General features: G+C 42.9%; 1 protein-coding gene across 1 annotated transcript in view; it reads right to left on the minus strand.

Annotated features, from left to right (window-relative positions):
- The window catches only part of grik3 (glutamate ionotropic receptor kainate type subunit 3), a gene marked incomplete at both ends in the record, with an annotated part of 377,990 nt that overhangs the window by 62,407 nt on the left and 291,333 nt on the right, over positions 1-24,250 (minus strand). Inside the window, 2 exon segments of the mRNA XM_084336312.1 lie at positions 12,968-13,171; positions 19,843-19,956. Of these exon segments, the coding sequence (XP_084192438.1) occupies positions 12,968-13,171; positions 19,843-19,956 (318 nt within the window).

Consider the following 24,250-nt stretch of genomic DNA (forward strand, 5'->3'; position numbering starts at 1 on the left):
AAATATACATACAGTATACAGTACATGTCTGCATTTTAATTTGATTTGACTTTAGGTTGTACTTTACTTTGTATATTGTATTATTGTATATTTGTATAGTGTTAGGACTTTATTCCTCTTTTACTTTTTTACTGTATGAAGCACATTATCAGGGGCTCATAGAAAACCAAGCATTTCACAGTAATGTACAATTACTTTACACGTGACAAATAAAACTAAACTTGAACTTGAACAATATAAACACATCTGTTTTATCAAATACGTTTTCAAGGTAGCCTCGAAGGCTAATATCCCTTTCTAGAGACTGTGTCACATGATAATTAGAATTGCAAAAGCGGCAAGCTAGCAGCATCCATTTGTACCTAGAAACTTAAGGTAAATAGGGACTTGGGACATCACAACTTTGCCTAATGATAGCCATTCCCAAGCAAAAATATTTGGTGCAAAGCTGAATTTGTTGTGCTTGCCATGAGACTCCGGTATCGCTTGCCTGACCACAGCAGTTCAAAGAGGCAGTTGTTTGGGTGGCTAGAGTTTTTGATTATTCTCTTAGCCTTACCCCTGCAACGCTTGTTGTAAATGTCTTGGAGAGTGGGAAGCCCATCTCCAATTGTGCGTTCAGTTGAATGGGCCACTCTCTGTAGTCTGCTACGGCCTTGGGCGGTGCTATTCCCAAACCAGGAGGTAATATTGCCATATTACTTTTTGTAATTATTATAATATTGTCAGGATGCTCTCTATTGTGCATGAGTAGAAGTTCTTAAGGAACTTCTGACTCACTTTGAACTTCCTTAGGCGCCTAAGGAAGTAGAGGCGTTGCTGTTCCTTCTTGACTACACTGTCAATGTGTGTGGTCCATGTCAAGTCCTCGGATATGTGGACTCCGAGGTACTTAAAACTGTTCACTCTCTCGACCGGTGCCCCGTCGATGCTGAGGAGGCTGTAGTCCCTGACCCGACCTCCTAAAGTCCACAATCATCTCTTTTGTTTTGCTGACGTTCAGGGAGAGGCAGTTCTCCTGACACCACCGCGCCAGATCCTCTACCTCTTCCAGGTAGGCCCTCTCATCGTTTGCAGAGATCAGGCCCACCACTACTGTGTCGTCAGCAAATTTGATGATTGTGTTGTTGTTCCGCTGTGCCACACAGTCGTGTGTGTACAGCGAGTAGAGGAGGGGACTCAGAACACAGCCCTGGGGGGCCCCTATGTTGAGGGTGATGGATGAGGAGGTGCAGTTGCCTGCTCTCACCACCTGGGGTCTACCCGTCCGAAGTCCAAGACCCACTGGCAGAGGTCATAGTTCAAGCCCAGGTCCCTGAGCTTGGCTATGAGTTTGGAGGGGACTATGGTATTGAATGCTGAGCTGTAGTCGATGAATAGCATTCTCACATAGTTCCCCTGCCTCTTGTTCAGGTGTGATGCTGCTGTGTGCAGCACATGGGCTATGGCGTCCTCCGTGGACCTGTTGGGGCAATATGCAAATCGCAGGGGGTCCAGGTTGATGCTATATCCATATAGGGGGAAAGCTTATATCTCAGTGAAAAAGGTCTGATTATCCTAATACTGGTAAAATAGATTCCTTACCTGAGATCAGATGGTATCCAAATGGATTATTCCAATTCCTGATCGACCATTCCAAAAATCAATCATTTTATTGATCCACCGCGTATACAGTATAACACATAATCCCCGCTGCTCTGATGGTCCAGCAAGAAGCTGATCGGCCCCGGTTGCTTGCGTGAGAAGTAAAATGTGGAGTCCGGGTCTTTTTTCCCCATGCATTTTCATTTAATCCAATCCAAAAGGGTGAATTACCATCTGGGAGACGATAGGGGGCGCTTTTTTTCACATCTGAGTGCCTGGCGGGGCAGGATTACCAACGGTAGACTCGGTTGATGAAATATGAATTCAGATTGCAAAAAAAAAAAAAAAAAAAAAGAAAAAACTAATATTCTCGTTATGGGCATTCAACCCGCGATTTGGGCATTCAAAGTGTTAAAAAGAAATCAGTGGTTAAAAAATGTGGGTCGCAACTTAATGACTAAGGAAAATGTTGGGTCCGAGGCTAGACCAGTTGAGAACCACTGCTCTGGTTGTTTTTTCTAAGAAGGCTCAGGTCGTTTGATGTGTGCAGTGACATGCTGTACATGTTCTACCAGTCAGTGGTGGCAAGCATTGTTTTTTATGCTGCAGTCTGCTTGGGAGGCAACATGTCAGCCAAGAACACAGGGCGTTGGACAGGCTGGTAAAAAAGGCTGGTTCAGTCCTTGGCAGGAGTGTGGACCCACTGGGGTTGTGGTGGAGAGGCGCACTGCTGCAGGCCATCATAAACAATGACAGCCACCCTCTCCACCACACCCTGGCAGGACAGAGGAGCAGTCGCAGTGGACGGCTCATATCGCTGCGATCACGGACTGAGAGGGTGAGGCTGTCCTTTGTCTCCACAGCCATCAGACTGTTCAACACCATATGACCCCCCCCTCTCTTTCTCTCTCTCTCTCTCTTTCATGACCTGGGCACGCCGCACCCCCCCCCCCCCCCCCCCCCCCCCCATTGGGACAATGTGCAATTCATTTAAAATTTGTATACTGGAATTTTATACAGCAATTTGATTTTATTTGACTTAAGTGCAATAGTGCACACCATTTATTTATTTAATTCATTGTAACTTTTTACTTCAGCGCTGACCTTCATTGTTTGTTTGTTGTATACTGTATACCTGAATTTCCCCAAGGGGATTAATAAAGTATCTATCTATCTATCTATCTATCTATCTATCTATCTATCTATCTATCTATCTATCTATCTATCTATCTATCTATCTATCTATCTATCTATCTATCTATCCAGTTAGTATTTATATTGTAACGTTTGGCCACTTTAAATCATTGAACGTAGAGAGAGAGAGAGAGAGAGAGAGAGAGAGAGAGAGAGAGAGAGAGAGAGAGAGAGAGAGAGAGAGAGAGAGAGAGAGAGAGAGAGAGAGAGAGAGAGAGAGAGAGAGAGAGAGAGAGAGAGAGAGAGAGAGAGAGAGAGAGAGAGAGAGAGAGAGAGCGTGATGTATTAGGTTTGAGTTTGAGTGTCCTATGTTGCCATAGTTGATCACACCAGGATGGCATTTTGTCAACATAGTTGGAACCTGGAGGAAGCTGCATAACACGATATAAAGAAACAAATTGCCATAAATGTGAAGTTATCTTTGAAACTCTGTTGTCAAGCCTCGTCAATAATGGAACTGGTGTTGCTGAGTCACGTTAGTTAGTTAAGCGTTAGCCAGCGGCTAATGTTAGCCAGTTGGTCCCGTCATTTCAATTCAATTGCTCGTCATTGAAGGTCCGCGCAGGTCTGTCTATAATGAAATGAGAGGAAAGCGCTGCGCTAAAGCAAGTTGGTCCGTGTACGTTTTGATAGTTGTTTTTAGCCGCGGCGGCTAACTGACGTTACAAGTAACTTACAACATATACTCGATGTTCACGATATAGTAATTTACTACATCTCATGTAGAACAAGCCACGATACATCGCGTATACTCGATATATCGCCCAGCCCTAACCCTAGGTCTCTCGTTTCTGTTTTCACATTCCACAAGGCTAGATTATCGTTACAGTAAGGTCACAATAGGCCCTGTTTGGTGTCACCACATTCAGAGGGCTACTATGGAGACTCATCAGATCATCAATATAATTGGATTCATTGGATTCACAAGGCTTTACAGCTTTATGTATAGTAATTCCAAGGCAGTTGGCCCGGGCTAGGACCACACTATGCAGAAATACGCAAAGAGATATTATGTATATAAAATGTATAGCAAATCACACCTCGACACGGCAATCACATCACACATACATTGGGCCTGGCTGTAAAGATGAGACTGAATGAATTTGGAGCATTGTTCAGCCGTCTTCCCGACAAGCTAGCATGGCATGCTTGATACCAATGGATTCCTCTCGTTGTCTAGTTTTCATAATACCACTAGCTTCACGTTAGCTTAGAACATGAGTCAGTAAAAGTGCTTATTTGGTCCAGATGGGTATCTTACCCAAAGAGGGCAATGGGGCAACAGCTTGGGCCACTTTAGCCACCCCCACCCCCCATCTGCACGTGCATGCCGTTTGTTGCAGTCCACTATTCATCCACTATTCATCCACTATTCATCCACGTTCCATCTCAGACAAAGCTGTTCTGTGCTCCTCGTCAGCTCGTATGTATGTGCCGTGGCACACTCTCTGATTGGTAATGACGGGGACTCCCATGGCATTTAGCGGAGGTCAGATTGAGAACATTCAACTCTGTGTGTGGCTCTGTGGATTACCTGCACCTGCGGTCAACGCCGTGGTGGCTAAACATAAAGCGGGAATCAGAGGGGAGGGCGAGAGGGAGAAGACAAAGCCAATATGTCCCGCAGTGCTGCCGCTGTGCCCTCATTAACTATTTACATTTCACAACACGTGCCGGTCCCTCTGTTCTGTCTGACTGCCGACCGCTGGCTTTCGCAAACCACACTGCCACTCAGCCGGAATACCCACCAGCAGCTGAGCCCAGACATCCCTATGGTGGGCTAATGTACATTCCGCATCATCATTTCCAGCTTAGGCACATATATACCAGGCCCAGGTGGAGGTAATCTGATAGTGACCTGCTGTGTGTGCCACATGGCTGGGTGTTATCTGGGTTTTGCAGATGGTAAGGCTTAGGACCTGTTCTCCATCCAAAAATGGCCTGATGGCATCCTGCTGGAATAGTATGGTTACAACTGAAAAGCAGTCGCAGCACAGGTGGACTATAACAATTAGTCCATTTTAAGAATCCCTTGACGTGAATGTGTTTAGCAGTAGTGGGGTTATGAGGGGAGTGCAGGGATGGAGAGCATTATCTGGCTCCCATCAGAATGATTCGGGAACATAGATGTACGCTCTCAACTTTCCACATACAAGTACATATGATGCCACAAGTTATGCCATCATTATGCTTTTTTTTTAGAGAACTTATGTATGGCGAATATCATGGCTTCATTCCTATATATCACATGGATATTTAGAAGAGATATAACCCACATTATGCCTCAATGGAGGCTGGGTTCATACAGTATATAGCAGCAGAGAGTATCTGTGGTTAATGCAGAAACATGGTTTGCACATCATCAAACATTAACTATGCAGTGGGTACCGCAGTTGACGCACAGGCACACAGCGGTTGCGAGGGGGTTGCTAAGCGAAAATAAAACCTCTGATTGGTCAGCTGTAGATCCACGGGCCAAATAATAAGACCAATCTGGCAACAGGGAACCTTCAACCCGAGCACTATAGGAATTATCTTTATACAGTCATCTAGTGGAAAAGGTCTAGTAGAGTAAGGACGTGTGGATATGTGTACAAAGTCCGGTGTCAACCAGACTTGCAATGTAGAAGTTATTCAAAGTTGTTCATGTTGATGTTATAGAGATGCATCTGGCCGATTGGTGTGATATTTGTTGGGATACCTTGGCATACCAATATCTATCATTGTGGCAAATGTCCTGTCTCTAGCATGTACCAGGTCATAGCAAACAACGTGTTTTAATGTTTTGAGACGGACAGAGTGACCGATTTGACACTGAAAGATGAAGGTCATGCATGCTGTGTAGTCCTACCTCGTACAACATGGATACATGCTGTGTAGTCCTACCTCGTACAACATGGATACATGCTGTGCAGTCCTACCTCGTACAACATGGATACATGCTGTGCAGTCCTACCTCGTACAACATGGATACATGCTGTGTAGTCCTACCTGTTTAGACCTAACTAATATAAACATAAACAAATACAGTAAACATTGTAATCTAACATCATCTAGTAGTGTCGGCCACACACTGCCCTCAAGCAACCCAGAGTTCCTCGCTCTCTGCTCCTTAAACCCAAGTCGACAATCCTTAGACGGAGATACCAAGCCACGCGCGTATGAGCCTCTGACTGCAAATAAAGCTTTTCCCTCGGATATCTTTTAAGGGCGAAATCCAGTCTGGCTATCTCTCTGTAGTGTCGACAACGGGAGTGTGGGCTGGCCCGTAACCCTTCTAATGCATCTGTCAACGCTGAGATTAATCACCACGACAGAAACAAATGATGTGTAAAGCCTGCTATTAACGCTAGCATCAACAGCATGATTAAAGGGATCATCTATTGTGACTAAATCAAGTTTAACAAGGCCTGTTGCATCATTTAGCACCTTCACACAATGCCCTTTGGCATTGCACTGTGCTACGTGTCTATGGAAGAGGAGACAAAGGGCAACATGCTACATGGCACATAAGCCCTGTTGCAATTAATGAACCATACCGAGTACTGTCACACTCTCTCCTTCAGTATTACTACATTACTATTGATAGTCTGTGGTATACTACTGCCATATGCATGCATACCAAAGCAGAAGAGCAACAGTGAAACATTATATGGAAAATATTGTGGGGGTATTGGATGCATTTTCTTCTCATACCGCATTGCGCCAATGACCACAGACGTTCTCTTGTTTATTTCATGCAGTGAGAAATGCATTTTTCAAAAGCACTCCTTCACACACACGGCAACGTGTGAACATATTGGACGGCAGTGGAAAAACAACGTCGCGCTCCAGTGGCGCACAAGCGTGCACGCTCACGTCTCTATTTATGTCGCTCTGCATTTCGCCTCTCTGTGTGACAAGGCACGCTGACCTACAAAGACAAATGTAGGGGTACGCGATTACTTTTAATAAACCCACACCGTTTCTCGTGTTTGAAATAGATGTGCCGGGTGCAGAGGCTTTTTGTAATTCTGTAATGAAACTATGATTTATGTGGGCATGTAGCGCTGACGGGATGATTGTATGGCCCCTGTGATTTAACACCACTTTATCAGCTAAAACCCGAGTCTGGACGCGCTTCTGTTACGCTTGTTGTCTCCCTTAGACCTTATCTAACTAGATGACCTTTTAGGCACAGTTGGTCTTCACTAGTAAACTATAGCGCCACGATACGGCACGGCCATCCGCATTGCAACGAGGAGGTTGTGGAAATTTCCAGGAGGTTAATAAAAAGCAGTTATGAAAACAAATTGAACAGATAAATAACTTTGACAGCGGCCATTTATTTTGCCCTCCTCCGCGCCTCTTTGTGTGCAGTACACACACAATTTATGTATATGTGTGAATATTTTGCGCGGGAACATTCGTTGAAATAGTTTTGGGTGATACCCTTTCGTCAGCCCTCATGACTACGTTATAAAGATGGTACTTCAGAGGAGTGAGGCCTCGTGTCGCCAACAGACACCTAGAGACAGCGCTCTGGTTTCGAGAGGATATGAGGTAGAGCTGCCGTTGAAGGAGGTTGGAGGAGATAAGGCAGATTGTGCTTTTACTCATATGGAATCCATATCCATTCGAGCCTCTCGTGGCTCCCAGGGTCAGTTCTCTTGAGCTCGCCCTAAAGTTTACTTTTCAGGTCTGCTGATTCCAGATCAGCTTATCTATACAGACAGGGGTACGAGAAGCACTGAGCCGCAAAATGGAAGCAGCTAAAAATCCACAAAGCAGTGGTGATGCTTCCCCGGTCATGCGATAAGGAGCGGTGAAAAGCAATAACTAACAGTATAGATTGTAAAACTCTTTCTGGAGAAATGCCACTCCAACAGTAATGTGCAGCTATGAGTTTGTAGAAAAAGCAATTGTATATGTTTTTTGCCGCCGGATGGCGTCGCAAAGCACTTCAGAAGTGACCATCTTGGGGCGGCCGGGTAGCGTCTATGCCAAATACAACGCAGTTCGGTTTCCGGGTTCCTCTGATTGGCCACGACGCCCACGTGACCCCGCGCTAGCACGCCCCCTTATCCACGCCTGCCGCTACGCCGCGCCAAGCTCCTCTGTGTGTTGCAGCGCGCGGCACAGCGGCAGAGGTCCCTGTGTGTTCTCAGTTTCCTCAATTTATACGCATGGAAGTATTGACTACGCCGTAACGAATCATTAAAAATATATACCGTTAACTGGAATATGTTGTTTCTTTACACATATGTTGGATTATGTAATTGGTTTGTCATGACAAACCAATAAAATCGCTACTTTACATCAGGGTGAACACTGTTGGTAACACCACCCACTTCAATGACAGAGCTCTTGACTCAGAGTGGCGTTGCGCGTGATGCGCGACAATATTATAAAATACAATATTATAAAGCACTTAGCAGCACTTAGCACTTTAAATTTACCAGAACTTTAGCACGCAGAGGCAGCAACAGGCTTCGACAGCGACTTTAGAAGCGGCTGATTAAACAAGACGAAAGCGAAATATGAAAGTGAAAGTCAAGTCGTCGCCACTCATAGCAAATATGAGAGCTCTGTAGCGATTTTATTGGTTTGTCATGACAAACCAATTACATAATCCAACATATGTGTAAAGAAACAACATATTCCAGTTATATTCCAGTTAACGGTATATTTTTTTAATGATTCGTTATGGCGTAGTCAATACTTCCATGCGTATAAATTGAGGAAACTGAGAACACACAGGGACCTCTGCCGCTCTGCAACACACAGAGGAGCTTGGCGCGGCGTAGCGGCAGGCGTGGATAAGGGGGCGTGCTAGCGCGGGGTCACGTGGGCGTCGTGGCCAATCAGAGGAACCCGGAAACCGAACTGCGTTGTATTTGGCATAGACGCGGCCGGGTAGTGCAGCGGACTAAGCGTCTGTCTACCACCACAGAGACAGTGTGATCGAATCCAGCTGTGGTGCTTCCGGATTGGCCGACCGTCCATACTAACACAATTGGCAGTGTTAGAGGGTGGGAAACCCGGCGAGGGTGGGTCCTGGTCGTTGTAAACAGCGACTCCTACAGTTCGGTCGGGGCGCCTGCACAGCAAGGGAATGATCTAAGAGAGGTAGTGTGACCTTCCACACGTTACAGTCTCCCAGTGAGAGTCCGCGCTGCCAGGTGAAAAGAAGCGGTGGGCTGGGTACACATGTGTCGGAGGAAGCATGTGATAGTCTCCGCCCTCCCGGACCGACGGTAGGGGGTAGAGTGTGCATTGACCAGGAAGGGGATTGGGAATTGGCATAACGACTAACATTGGGATGGGAGAAAAAAACTGAAAAAGGAGATTATAAAGATAATAAAAAAAATAAAAATAAAATTACCATTTTATATAAGTTAATCTCTGAGCGCTTCATGCACAGTACTGTATGGTTAGTGAGTAAGTCTTTAAAACAAATGGTCTGAGTACATTATTTCATGACTGTTGGAATTCCATCTAGGAAAATATCTGTCATGGCTAACTTAGATTCGAATTAAGAAGTGTGTATTTAATAAAAATTATATCTAAATTACATGTAGTGATTGGCAACTGCTTGTTGGTCCACAATAACATGGTTATTTAGTCTGAAAAGAGATGCTTTCCAGTCATAATTTAACAATTCCACATTAGCTCTTGGCAAGTTGAAAACATTAGATACTGTGCATGTTGCATCATTAGATGAACTGAGAGGACTAAATGGTGTAATTTGATTGATTGATTGATTGAAAATTGTATTACCAGATTGCAGAATGGGTACAATACAGTACAGCTCAATACACACAATTGTTAAGGGGATGCAGATCAGAAAAATACTTTCGTCTTGTTTACATCAGGGTCCCCCATTTTCAATTCATCATAACATATATGACATACATGACATACAGATACAGTACTGCTACATCTATACATTTATGACATACCAGATTTACAAATACAGTACTGTTTGTGATACAAGAAGAGTCTAAAAAAGAGAGTATATACATTTGACGAAGAAACTGTACATTGGAGGATGTTGGTAGGTAGGAGGTTGGTAGGTGGGGTGGGGGGGGGACTGTACAACTGTACATTCGATTATCGACAAAACCTTACTTGGTCCCAAGAAGAGGGTCTCATGTATTATTGGGTTTAATAAGACATTTATTGTGCATTGGAGGTGGTTGCGTTAGGACATTTACAGGGGCCAGGTTCGAATTGCAGTCTCTTGTAGGTGCTCTTTGAGAGTGGTTTTGAAAGTGGGTAGTGATTCACATTCCTTTACAGCTGTGGGTAGGGCGTTCCACATTGATGTGGCATAATTGCGAAACGTGTTTAGTCCCTTGTTTGAGCCGAATCTGGGTTTAACATGATTTGTGGAGCTCCCTCTGGTGTTGTGGTCGTGGTATTCACTGACCTTTGGGAAGTATTTTGACATGTACATGGGTACCTTAGTCATGTAGTGTATCTTGTAGACCAGGCCCATTGCAAGTTGCTGTACTCTGTCGTCTACTCTAAGCCATCCTAGGTTGTCAAAGTGGGCAGGGGTGAGGTGAATTCTAGGAGTAAGGTCAAGCAGTAGTCTGACCAGTTTGTTTGTTTTGTGATGTTTGTAATTTTGTTTTTAGCGCATTTGAGGTGCTTTGGTACCATGAGGTGCAAGCATAGTCGTAGTACCTTTGAATGAGTGCTCCTGCCAGGGTCTTCAGGGTATTCATGTTTACCAGAGAGGAGATCCGGTACAAGAATCTAATTCGTTGGTTGACTTTTTTTTATTACATTGGATGCCATTTTGTCACAGGAAAGATTTGCCTCTAGGATGGAACCTACTAGGTATGTAATTTCATCTTTCCTTGTGACAATATTGTCACCCACTGTAACTGAGAAGCCATCGGTCTTGCTGAGTTTGTTATTTGAACCGAAGAGAATGGACTGTTTTACCCAGGTGTAATGATAGTTTGTTATCAGCGAGCCAGGTGCAGATTTTGCCTAGTTCAGAGCTGAGGGGTTTTTCAACCTGTAACTTGTTCTTGTCAGAGACCAGCAGGGCTGAGTCGTCCGCGAACAGGAACAAGTTGAATGCAGTCACAAGCTGACGACATGTCATTTGCATAAATTAGGAACAGTAGCGGTCCTAGTATGCTTCCTTGTGGAACACCACAGCTCACTGGGAGGGGGGGGGGATATGGTACTGTTTACCTCCACCATCTGTTCTCTCCCCTCCAGGTAGGATTACATCCAGCTCACTGATAGACTATCAAAACCAATTGCTTTTAGCTTGTCAATCAGAATGGAGTGATTGACAGTGTCAAAGGCCTTTTGTAGGTCCAGCATGCCCATGCCGCAGTATTTGCCTGTGTCCACCTCTTGTTTGATGTGGTCGTTCAAATAGAGAAGGCATGTGTCAGTGGAGTGGGATGTTCTGAAGCCAGATTGGAATTCGTAGATTCGATTTTTTTCTGCAAGGTACTTTTTGACCTGTTCGTATACTATTTTTTCCATGACTTTCGAGATGGAGGTAAGAATAGAAACAGGGCGGTAGTTGCCTGGGTCTAATTTGCTGCCCTTTTTCTTGCAGGGGTGTTACTCTCGCAATTTTGAAGTCTTTGGGTACGTGTCCCTGTTTTATGGAGAGGTTTATTATGTAAATTTGCAGACAGGTACAACGTTTATGCATATGGTCCATTAGACCTATTGGAATCCTTTTATTTCATTTTAGTTATTTATTTATTCCTATATTTATGGACTTGTGTTTTCATGAAAAGCTCCTGAAAGATCAAGATCCTGAGTGAATAGCATGCTGGATGTATTGTCCTTGAGTGGTCATCGAGGGAAACAATTAGCACATTCCAGACACACAGATAAACAGATAATGTACAGATTTCAGGAATGAGTGAGATTAAAAGCTGTGAACCCCCTAAACCCTCCATGCCTGACACTATTAGCAAGATAATACAAATATGTTTCTATGGCTTCTGAGTCCGCCAAGTTTGTGTTGTGAAACCCCCAACAAAATTTGTATTCACCCAAGTTCAGTTGTATCTCCCCAAATCCTACTTCCTGAAATACCCCTTGAAAGCATATTGTCACAAACAATAACATGCTTGTTTTATTTGTATCCTCGGTATGAGGTACGGACTCTCTGTGACCACTCATAGCATCTCTGTATTTATCCCAAGTACAGAATAATACAAATGCTGTTTTTATGATGGATGCTTGCATCTCCATTCCCTGCCAGCTTTTCCTGCCTCCGGGAATCTATTTGTTCCCCTCAAGGTTACTGTTATCTGCGTGGATCTGGGAAAGAGCTTTTGTGTGTGTGTGTGTGTGTGTGTGTGTGTGTGTGTGTGTGTGTGTGTGTGTGTGTGTGTGTGTGTGTGTGTGTGTGTGTGTGTGTGTGTGTGTGTGTGTGTGTGTGTGCGTGCGTGTGTGTGTGTGAGTGAGAGGGGGGGTAAAGTGCTGCAGTGGTAGCCCACCTTTCCTAACCCTTTCAGCGCCTAGCCATTGACTGGAGCCATACCCTCCCTCTAAATGCCACTTAAGCTATTAGAACTTTTCAGCCTAGCGCAGTCCGCCCTGACGGGGGCAGAGGACAGAGATAGGGCACGGCGAGGAAGGTGGAGCTGATGCCTCACTCTGAGCTCTGTTTCCTAGCCTTTGACACCGCAGGTTTAACATACTGGGAGACATAGGTGATCTTTCACTACCCGTTGAAATACAGTTGCTGGCGTGGTCTGTTGCATGGTGGTGATTCACCACAGCTCATTCTGGGACTCCGCTGTATCCTTTTAAAGGCCGTGGTCTGTGTCTCGCCGAACAATATCATAACAGGCTGGTAACTTTAGGGCAACCTTGACAGAGTCATGCCATAAATGTAACTGACAGCTTTGCTGGCTCCTCGCGTCCCGTCTACTCAATCATATCTATAACACTGTCTACCCACTGAGGACGCAGGCAGCAGAATTCAAGATGACATTTTCAGTCAGTTTACTTTATCAGGCAGATGTTTGTGTTTTTGCGAAAACACAAAACGCTTAATTGGAATTTGTAAAAGTGCAAAGCAGATGTGGATTATGCAACAGGCGTGACCGACACGGATAAATGCGGTCTGCACTTATAACGGCGTGGCAGTTTGCACTTGTAACGGCTTGACAGTTTGCACTTGTAACGGCGTGACAGTCGGGCTACCACTCACGTGCTCCATCAGCTCCCTTATCATGCCGTTCCACTGGCCCTTGTCGTCCTGGGAGCCGTACTTCCCATCAGGCACCAGGCGGATCTCGTAGGCGAAGCCCAGGATGTTGGCCAGCTCCTTAAGCAAGTCGATGCAGAAGCCCTCGAAACGCTCGTTGCCAACCAGTGCCTTGTCAGACTTCTTAAGCATGACGTATGGCTCCTCCTGCACAGAACACAAAACATCAAATGGGAACCTGCGGCTGGGTCAGCTTTTTCAATTCCTCCCGGCACCCCGCACCTAATTGAGGCAAACTGATCTGAGCTGGTGAGTCGCTGTTGGATTTAACAGAGAGTGACAGGAGATTTGAGTTTCAACATGTGGCCGCAGAGTTATAGTTTAAATATGCAAGAGTGCTGAGGTTTCTTACATTAGCGAGATGTCTAAAGGAGAACTGAGCCTATGCAGGCGTGCATTTCACATTTCGCGTCTGGGCAAATGCAGAGCAGTGACAGCAGTTGTCATTGTTGCTATGGGCCAGTGGAGGAGAAGCACACAAAAGGATTATTATTATTGCTTCTGATGTGCTCTGCGATGTTGAGCCAACTAACCCCCCCCCCACACACACACACACACACACACACCGCTGCCCACTGACCCATGTAGTCAGTGCACAGGTCGGTTCAGTTTATGGTCATGGAGCTGACAGATTTTTACCGCCCTGTAATATTCTGCCCGGCTGCTCATAATTTGGGTTGTATAAAATCTTGATTGGGAACAGAATGCCGCAATGAAATGGAACATGTCTGTGATGTTGTCTTCATTGCTTGTCACAAGCCTCACAAGGGAGAGAACGACAACTACGAAGGGCTCATAAATGATTTCCTTTATTTAGCTGTCTGTCACCGTTTCTCTGCTCTCCGACACTCGCACATCCCACTGTGCATTTCAAAAACATGGTGGTCCATTATGCACGTCGCTTTAATGCCATTTACTGCTTCCAATCCGGCAAGTTGTATCATTTTAAAACTCTGTTTATAAGCAGAGTAATTGATCCCCTGGTGAAGGTGACCTCTGCTTTGTGTTTCCCTACCATGGTTTGGTGGGTCACAAAGTCTGCAGGTGCTGTCAAAGAGAAGATAGGCAGCCGCTTCCCTTTTAAAAATTGTTCTCCACGGGGGAATTGGGGGGTACTTAATGTATACAGTGACCTGGAAGACTGATACCGAGTAATGCTGTGGAAAGTCAATGGGGTCAAGCTCCTGTCTGCACAAGCTGACTGCAAAGTAGGTTTTGGGTGAGCCTCAGTCAGCTTGTGCAGACAGGAGCTTGACCCCATTGACTTTCCAAAAGCATTGGTTTGTGGCTAACTAGCCAGTGCTATTGATTGATTTATTGAAAACTTTATTAACAGATGGGTACAATACAGTACGGCTCAATACAAACAATTGTTAAGGGGATGTAGACCAGAAAAATACTTTCATCTTGTTTAAATCAGGGTCCCCCATTTTCAATTCATCAAGACATTTATGACATACACGACATACAGATATACAGTACTGTTTCATCAATACATTTATGACATGCAATACATGTACAAATATACAGTACTGTTTAACCTCTTAAGCCCAGAGCCCTATTTTCTGAAATTCTGCCTAAAATACATACCTAAGTAAATCTATGGAAATATTGTGTCTATTACTAGGCTTGCTTAAATTGTGATGAAACAAAGGAGAATATGAATTATGATTTTTCTTTGCATCTTTGACAGTGAATAACACCATGCTAAAAATGACCAGACGTGAAAAACTGCCACTGAGCTTGTTCAGTACCTTCTTGAGATCACGTGTACACAAAATCTAAGGACATTAATAAAGGGAAGTTGATTAAACAGAAGGTTTTGTAGATACAGTACTGAATTCTCCCATCCGGACCAATGCAATTTGAGATATTATTATAGAATAGCAGGCCTATAAATTACTTTATTATAGCCAATTCGCACATTTATGGATTGGGCCAAAGCTTCTCTTTCAAATGGCCAAGTTCAATTTGGATTTAGTATCACCAGGTGTGCATGCAGAACAGATAATGAAATCTACTGTATGTACAGTAGGTTTTTTATTCTTGCAAGAGCTTGGCCATTTTGAAACTGATTTCAAATTGGATGGTTTCTAAATGCTCAAAATAGGGGAGACAAACTAACTGCGCTCCAATATATGCCAATAACAGTTTTGTGGTACATAATCCAGAGTAATACGAAAAATTCAAAATAATAATCAGGAAGTCATTTGTTTGCAAAAAGCTAGAAGCCTTTGGGAAGTGTAGTTTTGAAAACGTACAACGCTCATTGAAAGCTCTGGATGTCCTCTTCTCAAAAGCACTCAAAATGACTACATTCACCAACGGCCGGTAATTCAAAATGGCCGATTTCTGCGATGACAACAATTTTTTTTTAAACTAAAACCTCACGAATAACACTTTAACCTATTGGTAAACAAACGTATTGATGAAAATATACATTATAACTGCTGTTGTGACATGGTTATGATGTTTATTCTTGAATACGTTTGGGGAAAAAAACGATAATTATGTGAAACAGTCTGGAGAGCTTGATTTATGACGTGATATCATTTGCTGTCCGGCCCCGGACCGCACGGGCGGAAGAGGTTAAGAGAAAGAGATAATAAAAAATACATATATATACATTCAAAGGGGAAGAAACTGTACATTGAAGGGGGTCGGGTGGGTTGGTGGGGGGTTTGGACATTTACCAGGGCCAGTTTCTAATTGCAGCCACCCGTAGGTGCTCTTTAAGAGCAGTTTTGAAGGAGGGTAGGGATTCACATTATTATACGGCTGAGGGTAGGGCGTTCCACATTGTTGTGGCATAATTGCGAAACGTGTTTAGTCTTTAGCTAGAATGAGGAACAGCATGGATTGTGCTGAAACAGGACTCTACTGATCATCATAGTTTCTAAGTAAGAAATAGGGTTCCAATAAGCAGAACTATCCCTTTAAATGTGGGAACACCATGCAGGAAGTATAAACATATTCTAATGGTGGGCTATCCAAACTCCAAGGCAGTTGGACGTTACAATCAGGATGGCCTTTTAAATAAGTAATAATCACTGAATACTCGATGACAATGTGTTTAGGAGCGAGAGCTTACGTGGCCAAAAGTTTGTTCAAGTTGTCCAATTAACTTGATCAAAAACTTTGCATAAAAAAATTAAATAAAAAAATAAGTCATTACCATCTGTTTCCAGCCTTTCAATCCTTTGCTATTCCCCAAGGTTTGGACTAAAATCAAAGTGTTTATACCAGAGCTACCCTCACAGTCGCAGCATGGGCGTGCATAACAGTAAGAAAAGGGGGGGCTGCGCAAAGACATTTATAGGCAATGGAGTGCAAACAATTAATGTAAGAAGGGGAAACACATTAAGTGTCTTAATCTCTTCTGAGAAGTTATCACTATAAAACTGTCAGACGTCCTTGTCGTGCATGACTGGGATCAGTTTGACGCGACGTCGTTAAGCCGGGGAGAAAACATAAAGATTGATAATAGAGCTTGAACTCTCAGCAGAGCCGCACAAAAGGCGACTGTATGCGGTTTTATGATGTCGAAATGGAGGATTCCTGAAGGACCTCCTGAATCGATGAGCGTGTGGCAGAATAATGTCTTGTAACGAGTTGATTATGTACTTAACCACACCGTCACTCAAGGGATGACACAGTGTCATGGAATCACTCCTGATTTCCCCTTAAAACCAGCCATTCAAAATAACACCAAGAGTCCAAGCTTTCATTGCTCATTGCTTGTTTGTGAGATAGGATGAACATGGCACCAGACAGGCACTGATTATATCCCTTCTAGACCTCACCGGGTAATAATTACAGGCCTGCGGTTTAATTCGGGCATAATGATAGTGTTTATCTTTGTTGGTAACTTGTGTGTCTGTCCAGAAAAGGCCCCTGGAGGACGACCGTGTCAGTGCCTCCTCGATCGTTCCACAAAGCCCTGCGTGCAACCTCCCAGTGACAGCCTTAACTATACACAACGGAGGGTTTGGTAATGAATGGATGTGGGGCTGGAGAAGCCATCACCTGCTTATGTCCTTCCCCAACATGTAATTAAAAGAATTCTCCAGAAATATTCCATTGTAACTAAGTTCTTATGTTATTTGTGTATGATGTATATCACGGCATACTTACCTTGTGCATACTGCACCTTATGTGTATACTGTATACTTCATCAGAGCATATATTTAGCATTTAGCATGTTTAGATTATATATTAGATTCGATTTAGACTATTGGATTATTAGATTATATATTGTAACTATATTTATTGTAGGGCAAATATAACTGAGAGGGTATACATACCCTCATCTTGCACCTTGTTGTCCATATGCGCATGTCCAGAGTTAATTATATTGTTATATTGTTTACACTGCCTTTTTATTCTATTTTTATTCTTACTTCACCACTGTACTATTATATAACTATATGACCTGATTTCCCCAAGGGGATCAATAAAGGAATATCTTATCTTGTGTTATTTTGCTCCAGCCTCAACAATGTCCCAGCTTGCACATAGCTGGAAAGACATGTCCCTATGTACTTGTGAGTTTGCAACGTGCAATCACACACCAAGCACATCCCTTTGTTTGTTGTAGCATGCATATATAGTCTGGTAATAAAACAACATTGTACATTGAGATTACTTCATAAAGGCAAACTACCAACCATACGAACTATGTTGTAGGTAGAATATTACACTACACGTCACTGATAATAGGTAGAATCAGCATTCAAACTATATGTCAAAACACTTGTAGTCAGAAACGGTATGGGAAATTGCTGTTCATGTCGCTTGCTAGGAAATGTCCTATTACCAAAATTGCTAGCTACACTTCAAGTCACCCCTGCGGTTACATGTGGGATAGACATTTCAGGATATGTGATCAATCACCATATTTTACCTCCTTTATGTACACCATCTTGTACCCAAGCCGTTTTCAACAAAAATTACAGAGGGTAGTGACAGGTGAACACATGGGACTGTATAATAGGATTTTTATAAACTATAATAAATAAAAATGAATGCGACATTATAATCCGTATCCTCAATCACTGGAAATAACACTAACTAGTCTAGTTCATCAACGTGATTCAATTTGACAGAAAGCTTCCCTGAATGGGCATCAAAGCCAGCATATGTACTGCAAACAGGTTTTTACGAATGTTACTTTAGAAATGCTATCTGTTACAGATAATTGATTATCTGTTCATACAGTATAGTAAGCAGTAACATAATCCACTGGATTACTCATGGAACCTCATTACTTTCAATTACTTTACTTTGCCTCCAAAATCATTAGTATGAAGCTAAGAAGACAATCTATTTCAGAGTAATTTCATTCTAAACTGACTGCAGTTTCAATGTTAGTATCATCATCTCATCTACAATGATTAACTATAATATGGAATTACATACAATTATGATGCATTTGATGATAAACACTGATAAACTGCATCTATGAAGAAAATGCTTTTTTCTTAGTAATCCAACATAAATATGTAATCTGATGGTGATGGGGAAGGTGGATGGAAAGAGAGGAAGTGGAAGACCAAGAAGAGGCTGGGTAGACGACGTCTGTGATTGGAGCGGAGTGAGAGGCGGAGTCACGGAGTTGGAGAGAAGAACTGGGGACAGAATGGGTTGGAGAGTGATAGGCAACCTTCGGAACGAAGAAGCCACCTAATGATGATGATGATTAGTAAGTAACTAAAACAGATTACAAAGTAACTGATATTTTATAATCAGGATACTGTAATCATGTTGCATGCAATAGGTTATTCCTAAACCTTGAGGCCTTGTTGCAATGTTACAAAGTTAACTACTTTTGTCTACAGTACGTTGCAATAAACTGTAGAGGAAAACTTGACAGAAATAACAAACTATTATATATGACTATTAGTCATGGAATTTGTTGACTAAGTGATTCATTGATTTAATCGACAAATCTGTAAAGTTGTGTTTCCCACATGCTCAACAATGACATCTGTAATAAAATCAAGAGTATACAATCAGCCATTACATTGCATGATAAGGGAAGCTGGTAATGATGCTGGATCAATTAAAACAGCCTACTACCATTTTGGGGAGGGGGTCTCAACAATCATTCTCCTATGCAGAGACGCCATTCCACTTGCGTTCCACTGTCAAACATCTCTGCCCAAAAAGGAAATAAACAAACTGGTGCTACTTATACTCATATAATGTATAAGTGCTACTTATACTTGTACTTATATATTATTCTCCCTTAACATATTGAATAAATTATATTATATTATTGTTCCCTCCATATTTTATAGTCTATTTTATAAATGAGAACCGAAAAGGTGTTGAAAAAAGTTAATTGTATTTCATGGTGTCTGTGCAGCCTTGTTTATTCACTGTGTCCATGGAAACGACGGTGGACACAGCCAAAAAAGTATGGTTTCCTTACTCAGAGAAGATAGTCTGTTTAGTTTTCTGATAACTACATCCCTGCATAACTCATGAATGTTCAGACAGGCTTAATTGTTTGTGATCCTCTGTATACACCCAATTCAAAGTTATTTGGTGAAAATGCTCTCTTGGGCATAGTTGTTTAGCAGGCTGTAACGTGCAGGCGTAGAGACATCTCTACGTAGGAGTGTGCTCAACTATATACATAAGTAAAGCCTCAACATGGATGGATAACAGCACAAAGACAACCCTGATGGCCAAAAAAGCTACAGTAAACTTTTGTCAAATTGTTCCTATAGTTTGATCATTTGCTATGGATTCCTCTGAGGGAGGGGGAGGAGAGATGGACGGGGGGAGCTGGCGCCCCAACACGGATGACCTACCAGGATAGTGGTGATGACAAGGGAACGGTTGGCCAAGGAATCAGTGATGTTCATCCCTTTCCGCTTGGGCACTTCAGTGATGTTGAGACCGCCAGATACGCTCCACTTCCCCACCTGGCGAAGATGAAAAGCATGTAGCTAAGTGTTCAGTTTCCCCACAGTGGCCTGTGACCCTTTCCCTCCCGACACGTCTCCGGGAGCATTAGCTGATTGGCTGAATCACCTTCATGCCATTGGGGTCAGGCAGTTTTGGAAAAAGAGAAGGTAGTCGGATAAATGTCTCCGAGGGCACTGAAGGGCGAAGGATATTGAATAAAGTGGAGAGAGATATGTTGAAATGATGAACATGAGAAATTTTCAGAGGAAGACGGACCTTTTGTGCAAACATTTCGCATCTGCATTCGCGTGGCTTCGTACAGTGATAATCGACTAGCGGAGGCAAGCTGCTGGGGCCGTGAGATCAGTTCACGTGCGCCCTGAGATTTAGCTTGAATGTCAAGAGTCACCATCAAACAAAACATATTAAATTACATTCATTACAATATAGTGAAATTGGTCTGAAATAACACTTTTCTTCCCAAATCAAAATTAATAAACTTTCCTGCTTTGTCATCTCCTCTTGTATGATTTGTTATATACTTCACAGGTAGATGACATTTACAAGCTAAATAATTGTTATGAGTTTTTATTATTGCACAAGGCTGCCTCGGCATCAAATAGATTGAGAACCACTGTTTTATTACATAATGTTAATGATCATTGTATTCCAGTGGCATTGCCAGAACCTGTTTCAAGGGGGGTTCAAGCCCATCTTTAGATCCTTTAGTAAAAATGTTTTCCAAAAACAACAAAAACAACTTTTTGCCGACTTTCGCAGGCTCTAGCATGCTCACTTTTTAAGAATAATAGGACACTAGAAAACCTGCAATACATACTGTAGGTACCAAGCAAGTCATGCTAGCTTGTCGGGATGGATGTTATCAGTGGGAAATCTGTCAAATGACTCTTGAACTGAAACTCTGTTCCAATCAAATTGGAACATCCTTGTGAATGCTGGTGGAAGAAAGGTTACCATTTAGACTTCAATGTAATATGTTGAAATGCACAAGGAAGCTGCATTAAGCATAGCAAACCCATATGCCCATCCCTGTGTGATTACCAACTACTGTAGCTATTTCAGGTCTGGTAGCCTTGCCATTTTATGCCCTTAGGACTATAGAGAAACACAAATACCTAAATTAATTTTGAAAGAAGGTCCAGCATGGGATTTCTGGGCATGAAAAACTGGATTATGTTGTGCGAGACATTTTTATCTGGCTAAAATAATACCTGAGAATTGAAGAAATAATAAATAATCTGGCTAAAATAAACCCTGATATCTGAAGAAATAATACATATTCTGGCTAAAATAAGAGAGAGAAGCCCTCAGGTGAAAGCCCTGCATATTGCAGAGACACACTCTATAACATATCATTACCACAAATAGTCCTGTGGCTGTCTGTAATGATCTCCATTGGCAAGTGGAGCTCTCTGCCAAACTCTCCTCCCATCCGCCGTAACTACCGACACAGCGTTTAACATTCAGAGGGGCTAGTGCTCAAGGTGGATCCATTTAACCCTTTCACTACCACACTACAAATGGTTAACCCTTTCACTACCACCCAACATAATGTTAACCCTTTCACTACCACACTACAAATGGTTAACCCTTTCACTACCACACGACATACATTTAACCGTATGTAGTGTGGTAGTGAAAGGGTTAACCTTCTGCCGTGTGGTAGTGAAAGGGTTAAAGGTACACACACTTGCATGGAGAAATGTACCATTGCATGTACTGTAATGTACATGTATGTACCTTGTATGTGACGAATAGAACAAAACTTGAACTTGAAACTTGAAGAAAGTTATTCATAAGTTAGTTACTCACGCACCTATTGGGAAAGCTTTTCCGTTTATTCATTCCACACTTTTGAAATATGCTGCGCCGCTTCGAGTGGAAGTGCCACTCAGAGATAATAATACAAAAAAAATGTATAATTCCAGGATGAGCTCAAACTTGAGCTAATATTCAATTACACTGGATTAGTTGAGAAATAAGTGGTAAATCTTTACAGGCTCAAGCAGTTTAAAGCCGATTCCATGGATATACAGTACGCGGGAAGGGGGGATCAGTGTAACATGCCAGAGTATAAGAGTTGACGGAGACACAAAGAGGAAGATACTAATGTGACATCAAAGACACCTCCCACCCCCACCCCGAGATGCATGTGCTACACAAATTGTGCCTCATATGCAACACTCGGGACAAGATGGCAGTCTGTGGGTCGGGGTAGGGCTGGGGTTGATTTCTAAGCTTCTAAGCTTATCGGCTTCATACTGTTAACTGTTTTTTCACCCCTATTCTTGAACAGCAGTGTTACAAGCTGAACAACCCCCCCCAACTAGTCTTCAGCCTTTAGGGAGTGCTTAAGAAAGTCATAATGGGATGTATCTCTATTTGATGTATCCATTATGTATGAAAAACCTAGACTGGAGGAATCTGTAATAGTCCGCAGGGCATTGTTCCTTCCGAACCATACTAAAATTACTTCTGCATTGCCAAAAAAAATATTGTAAAGCGTGTTTACACCTCATTACCAGCAAACAGCATTTTGGGCATCACCTCAAATTACCATTAAGAGAGACTGCAATTAACACCCTAATGTGTACCCTAATCCACTTTGCTTTATGATCCACTAATTTATGCTTATTGTAGAAACAGCCAATTTGCTTCCTTGTTAAGGAGGTAAATTATACTGTCAAATTTGCATTATTTGTTCCACATCGACGGAATTGGAAATGGATTTCAGAGATTAATATCTGCTCTTCTTTACAAATGTAGCCGTCATCAAAGTCCCACGTTTTTTTTTTTTTTTTTACTAAACGCCCGCATGCGATTACAATCAGAATATGAATCATTGTATCACTCCACTTCGATGAGGAATGTGTTTACAAAAGAAAACACTGCGGTCTAAACCAAAATGTGAGATTAGAATTTTGAGAACTGAACTAATCATGACGCCACAATGGCAGCGTTATAAAATGTAAATACACAAACGTAATTAAAAAAAAAGAAAAAAACATGTGAAAGGGTTAATGGAGGATAGATGCATGTTGGGGGGTGGGGGTGTGCGGAACAAGTACCTCTCAGTACTTTTGTTAAAGAAAAAACATCTCATAATAGGTCCACAAGATCTACCCAGAGAGGGGGCTATACTGTGCCGTTACGTTCAGTCAGTCCTGTTTTGCAGTCAGAGACACTCAGTTTTGGAACATCCTACCAACAGAAATACGATACTGTGCTACCTACCACACCTTTACAAAAAAACTCAAGGCCTGGTTATTAACCAATCAAACATGTGATCACTTTTAATCAGTTCATTGTGTATTTACTATTTTGTTATTGCTTTTACTATTATGTTGGATTGTGTTGTAAATACTGTGTTTTACTTTTAATGCTTCAGTTCTAGGTGTATGGTCGGTCTTATAACATCTTACCAACAGGACTACAGTTGCGAATTAGCCAGCTGGCTAAAACTGACACATTTACAGAAATGTTGATTAATGTGTACTGTCCTTTTTTAAAGGTCCCCTGTCCTATAAATAGCTGTTTCCAGTGTTTAGCATTGCTTTCTAGCAATGGGGGTTTGTATCAATGGGGTCTGTGTCTCTAATTCTCATTTTGGCGGATTGCTCCAATTTAGTTGAGACAATAACCTCCCCCAGTGAACTAAGCCATTCTGATTTGACTCGCTATCCTACGTAGCAAGGAGCTGATCTGCATAACTAATGCCCCCTCTATGGTTGTAGCGCACTCAACAACAGAGCGAGTGGAAATACTGACACTTCCTCAAACGGGTTGACGTGACGCGGGGGAGAGCAGAGAACGAGCGAGCGGGAGAGAGAGAGAGAGAGAAGGACACGGAGCATTTACACACACTCCCGACCGCACGCATGGGGAAACACACACACGCGTAGTCGGGAGCACTCGCATATCGTGGCGCGGGAGAAAGATGAGAATGAGCGAGCGAGAGAGAGGGAGAGAGAGAGATACAGAGGGAGAGAGAGAGAGTGTGACACGGAGCATTTACACACACACTCCCGACCGCAAGCACGGGGAAACACACACACACACAGTCGGGAGAACTCGCATATCGTGCCGCGGGAGAGAGCAGAGAACGAGCGAGCGAGAGAGAGAGAGATAGAGAGGGAGAGAGAGAGGGACACGGAGCATTTACACACACACTCCCGACTGCGCGTGCACACACACACAGTCGGGAGCACTCGCATATCACTGTCAACCTGCTGCAAAATATCATTGCGCACGCTCCCACACGTGCGCCCGTATTCCGATCCATGCAATAAT

This window comes from Notolepis coatsorum, assembly GCF_963971535.1.
Source record: "Notolepis coatsorum genome assembly, chromosome: 19".
Lineage (NCBI taxonomy): Eukaryota > Metazoa > Chordata > Actinopteri > Aulopiformes > Paralepididae > Notolepis > Notolepis coatsorum.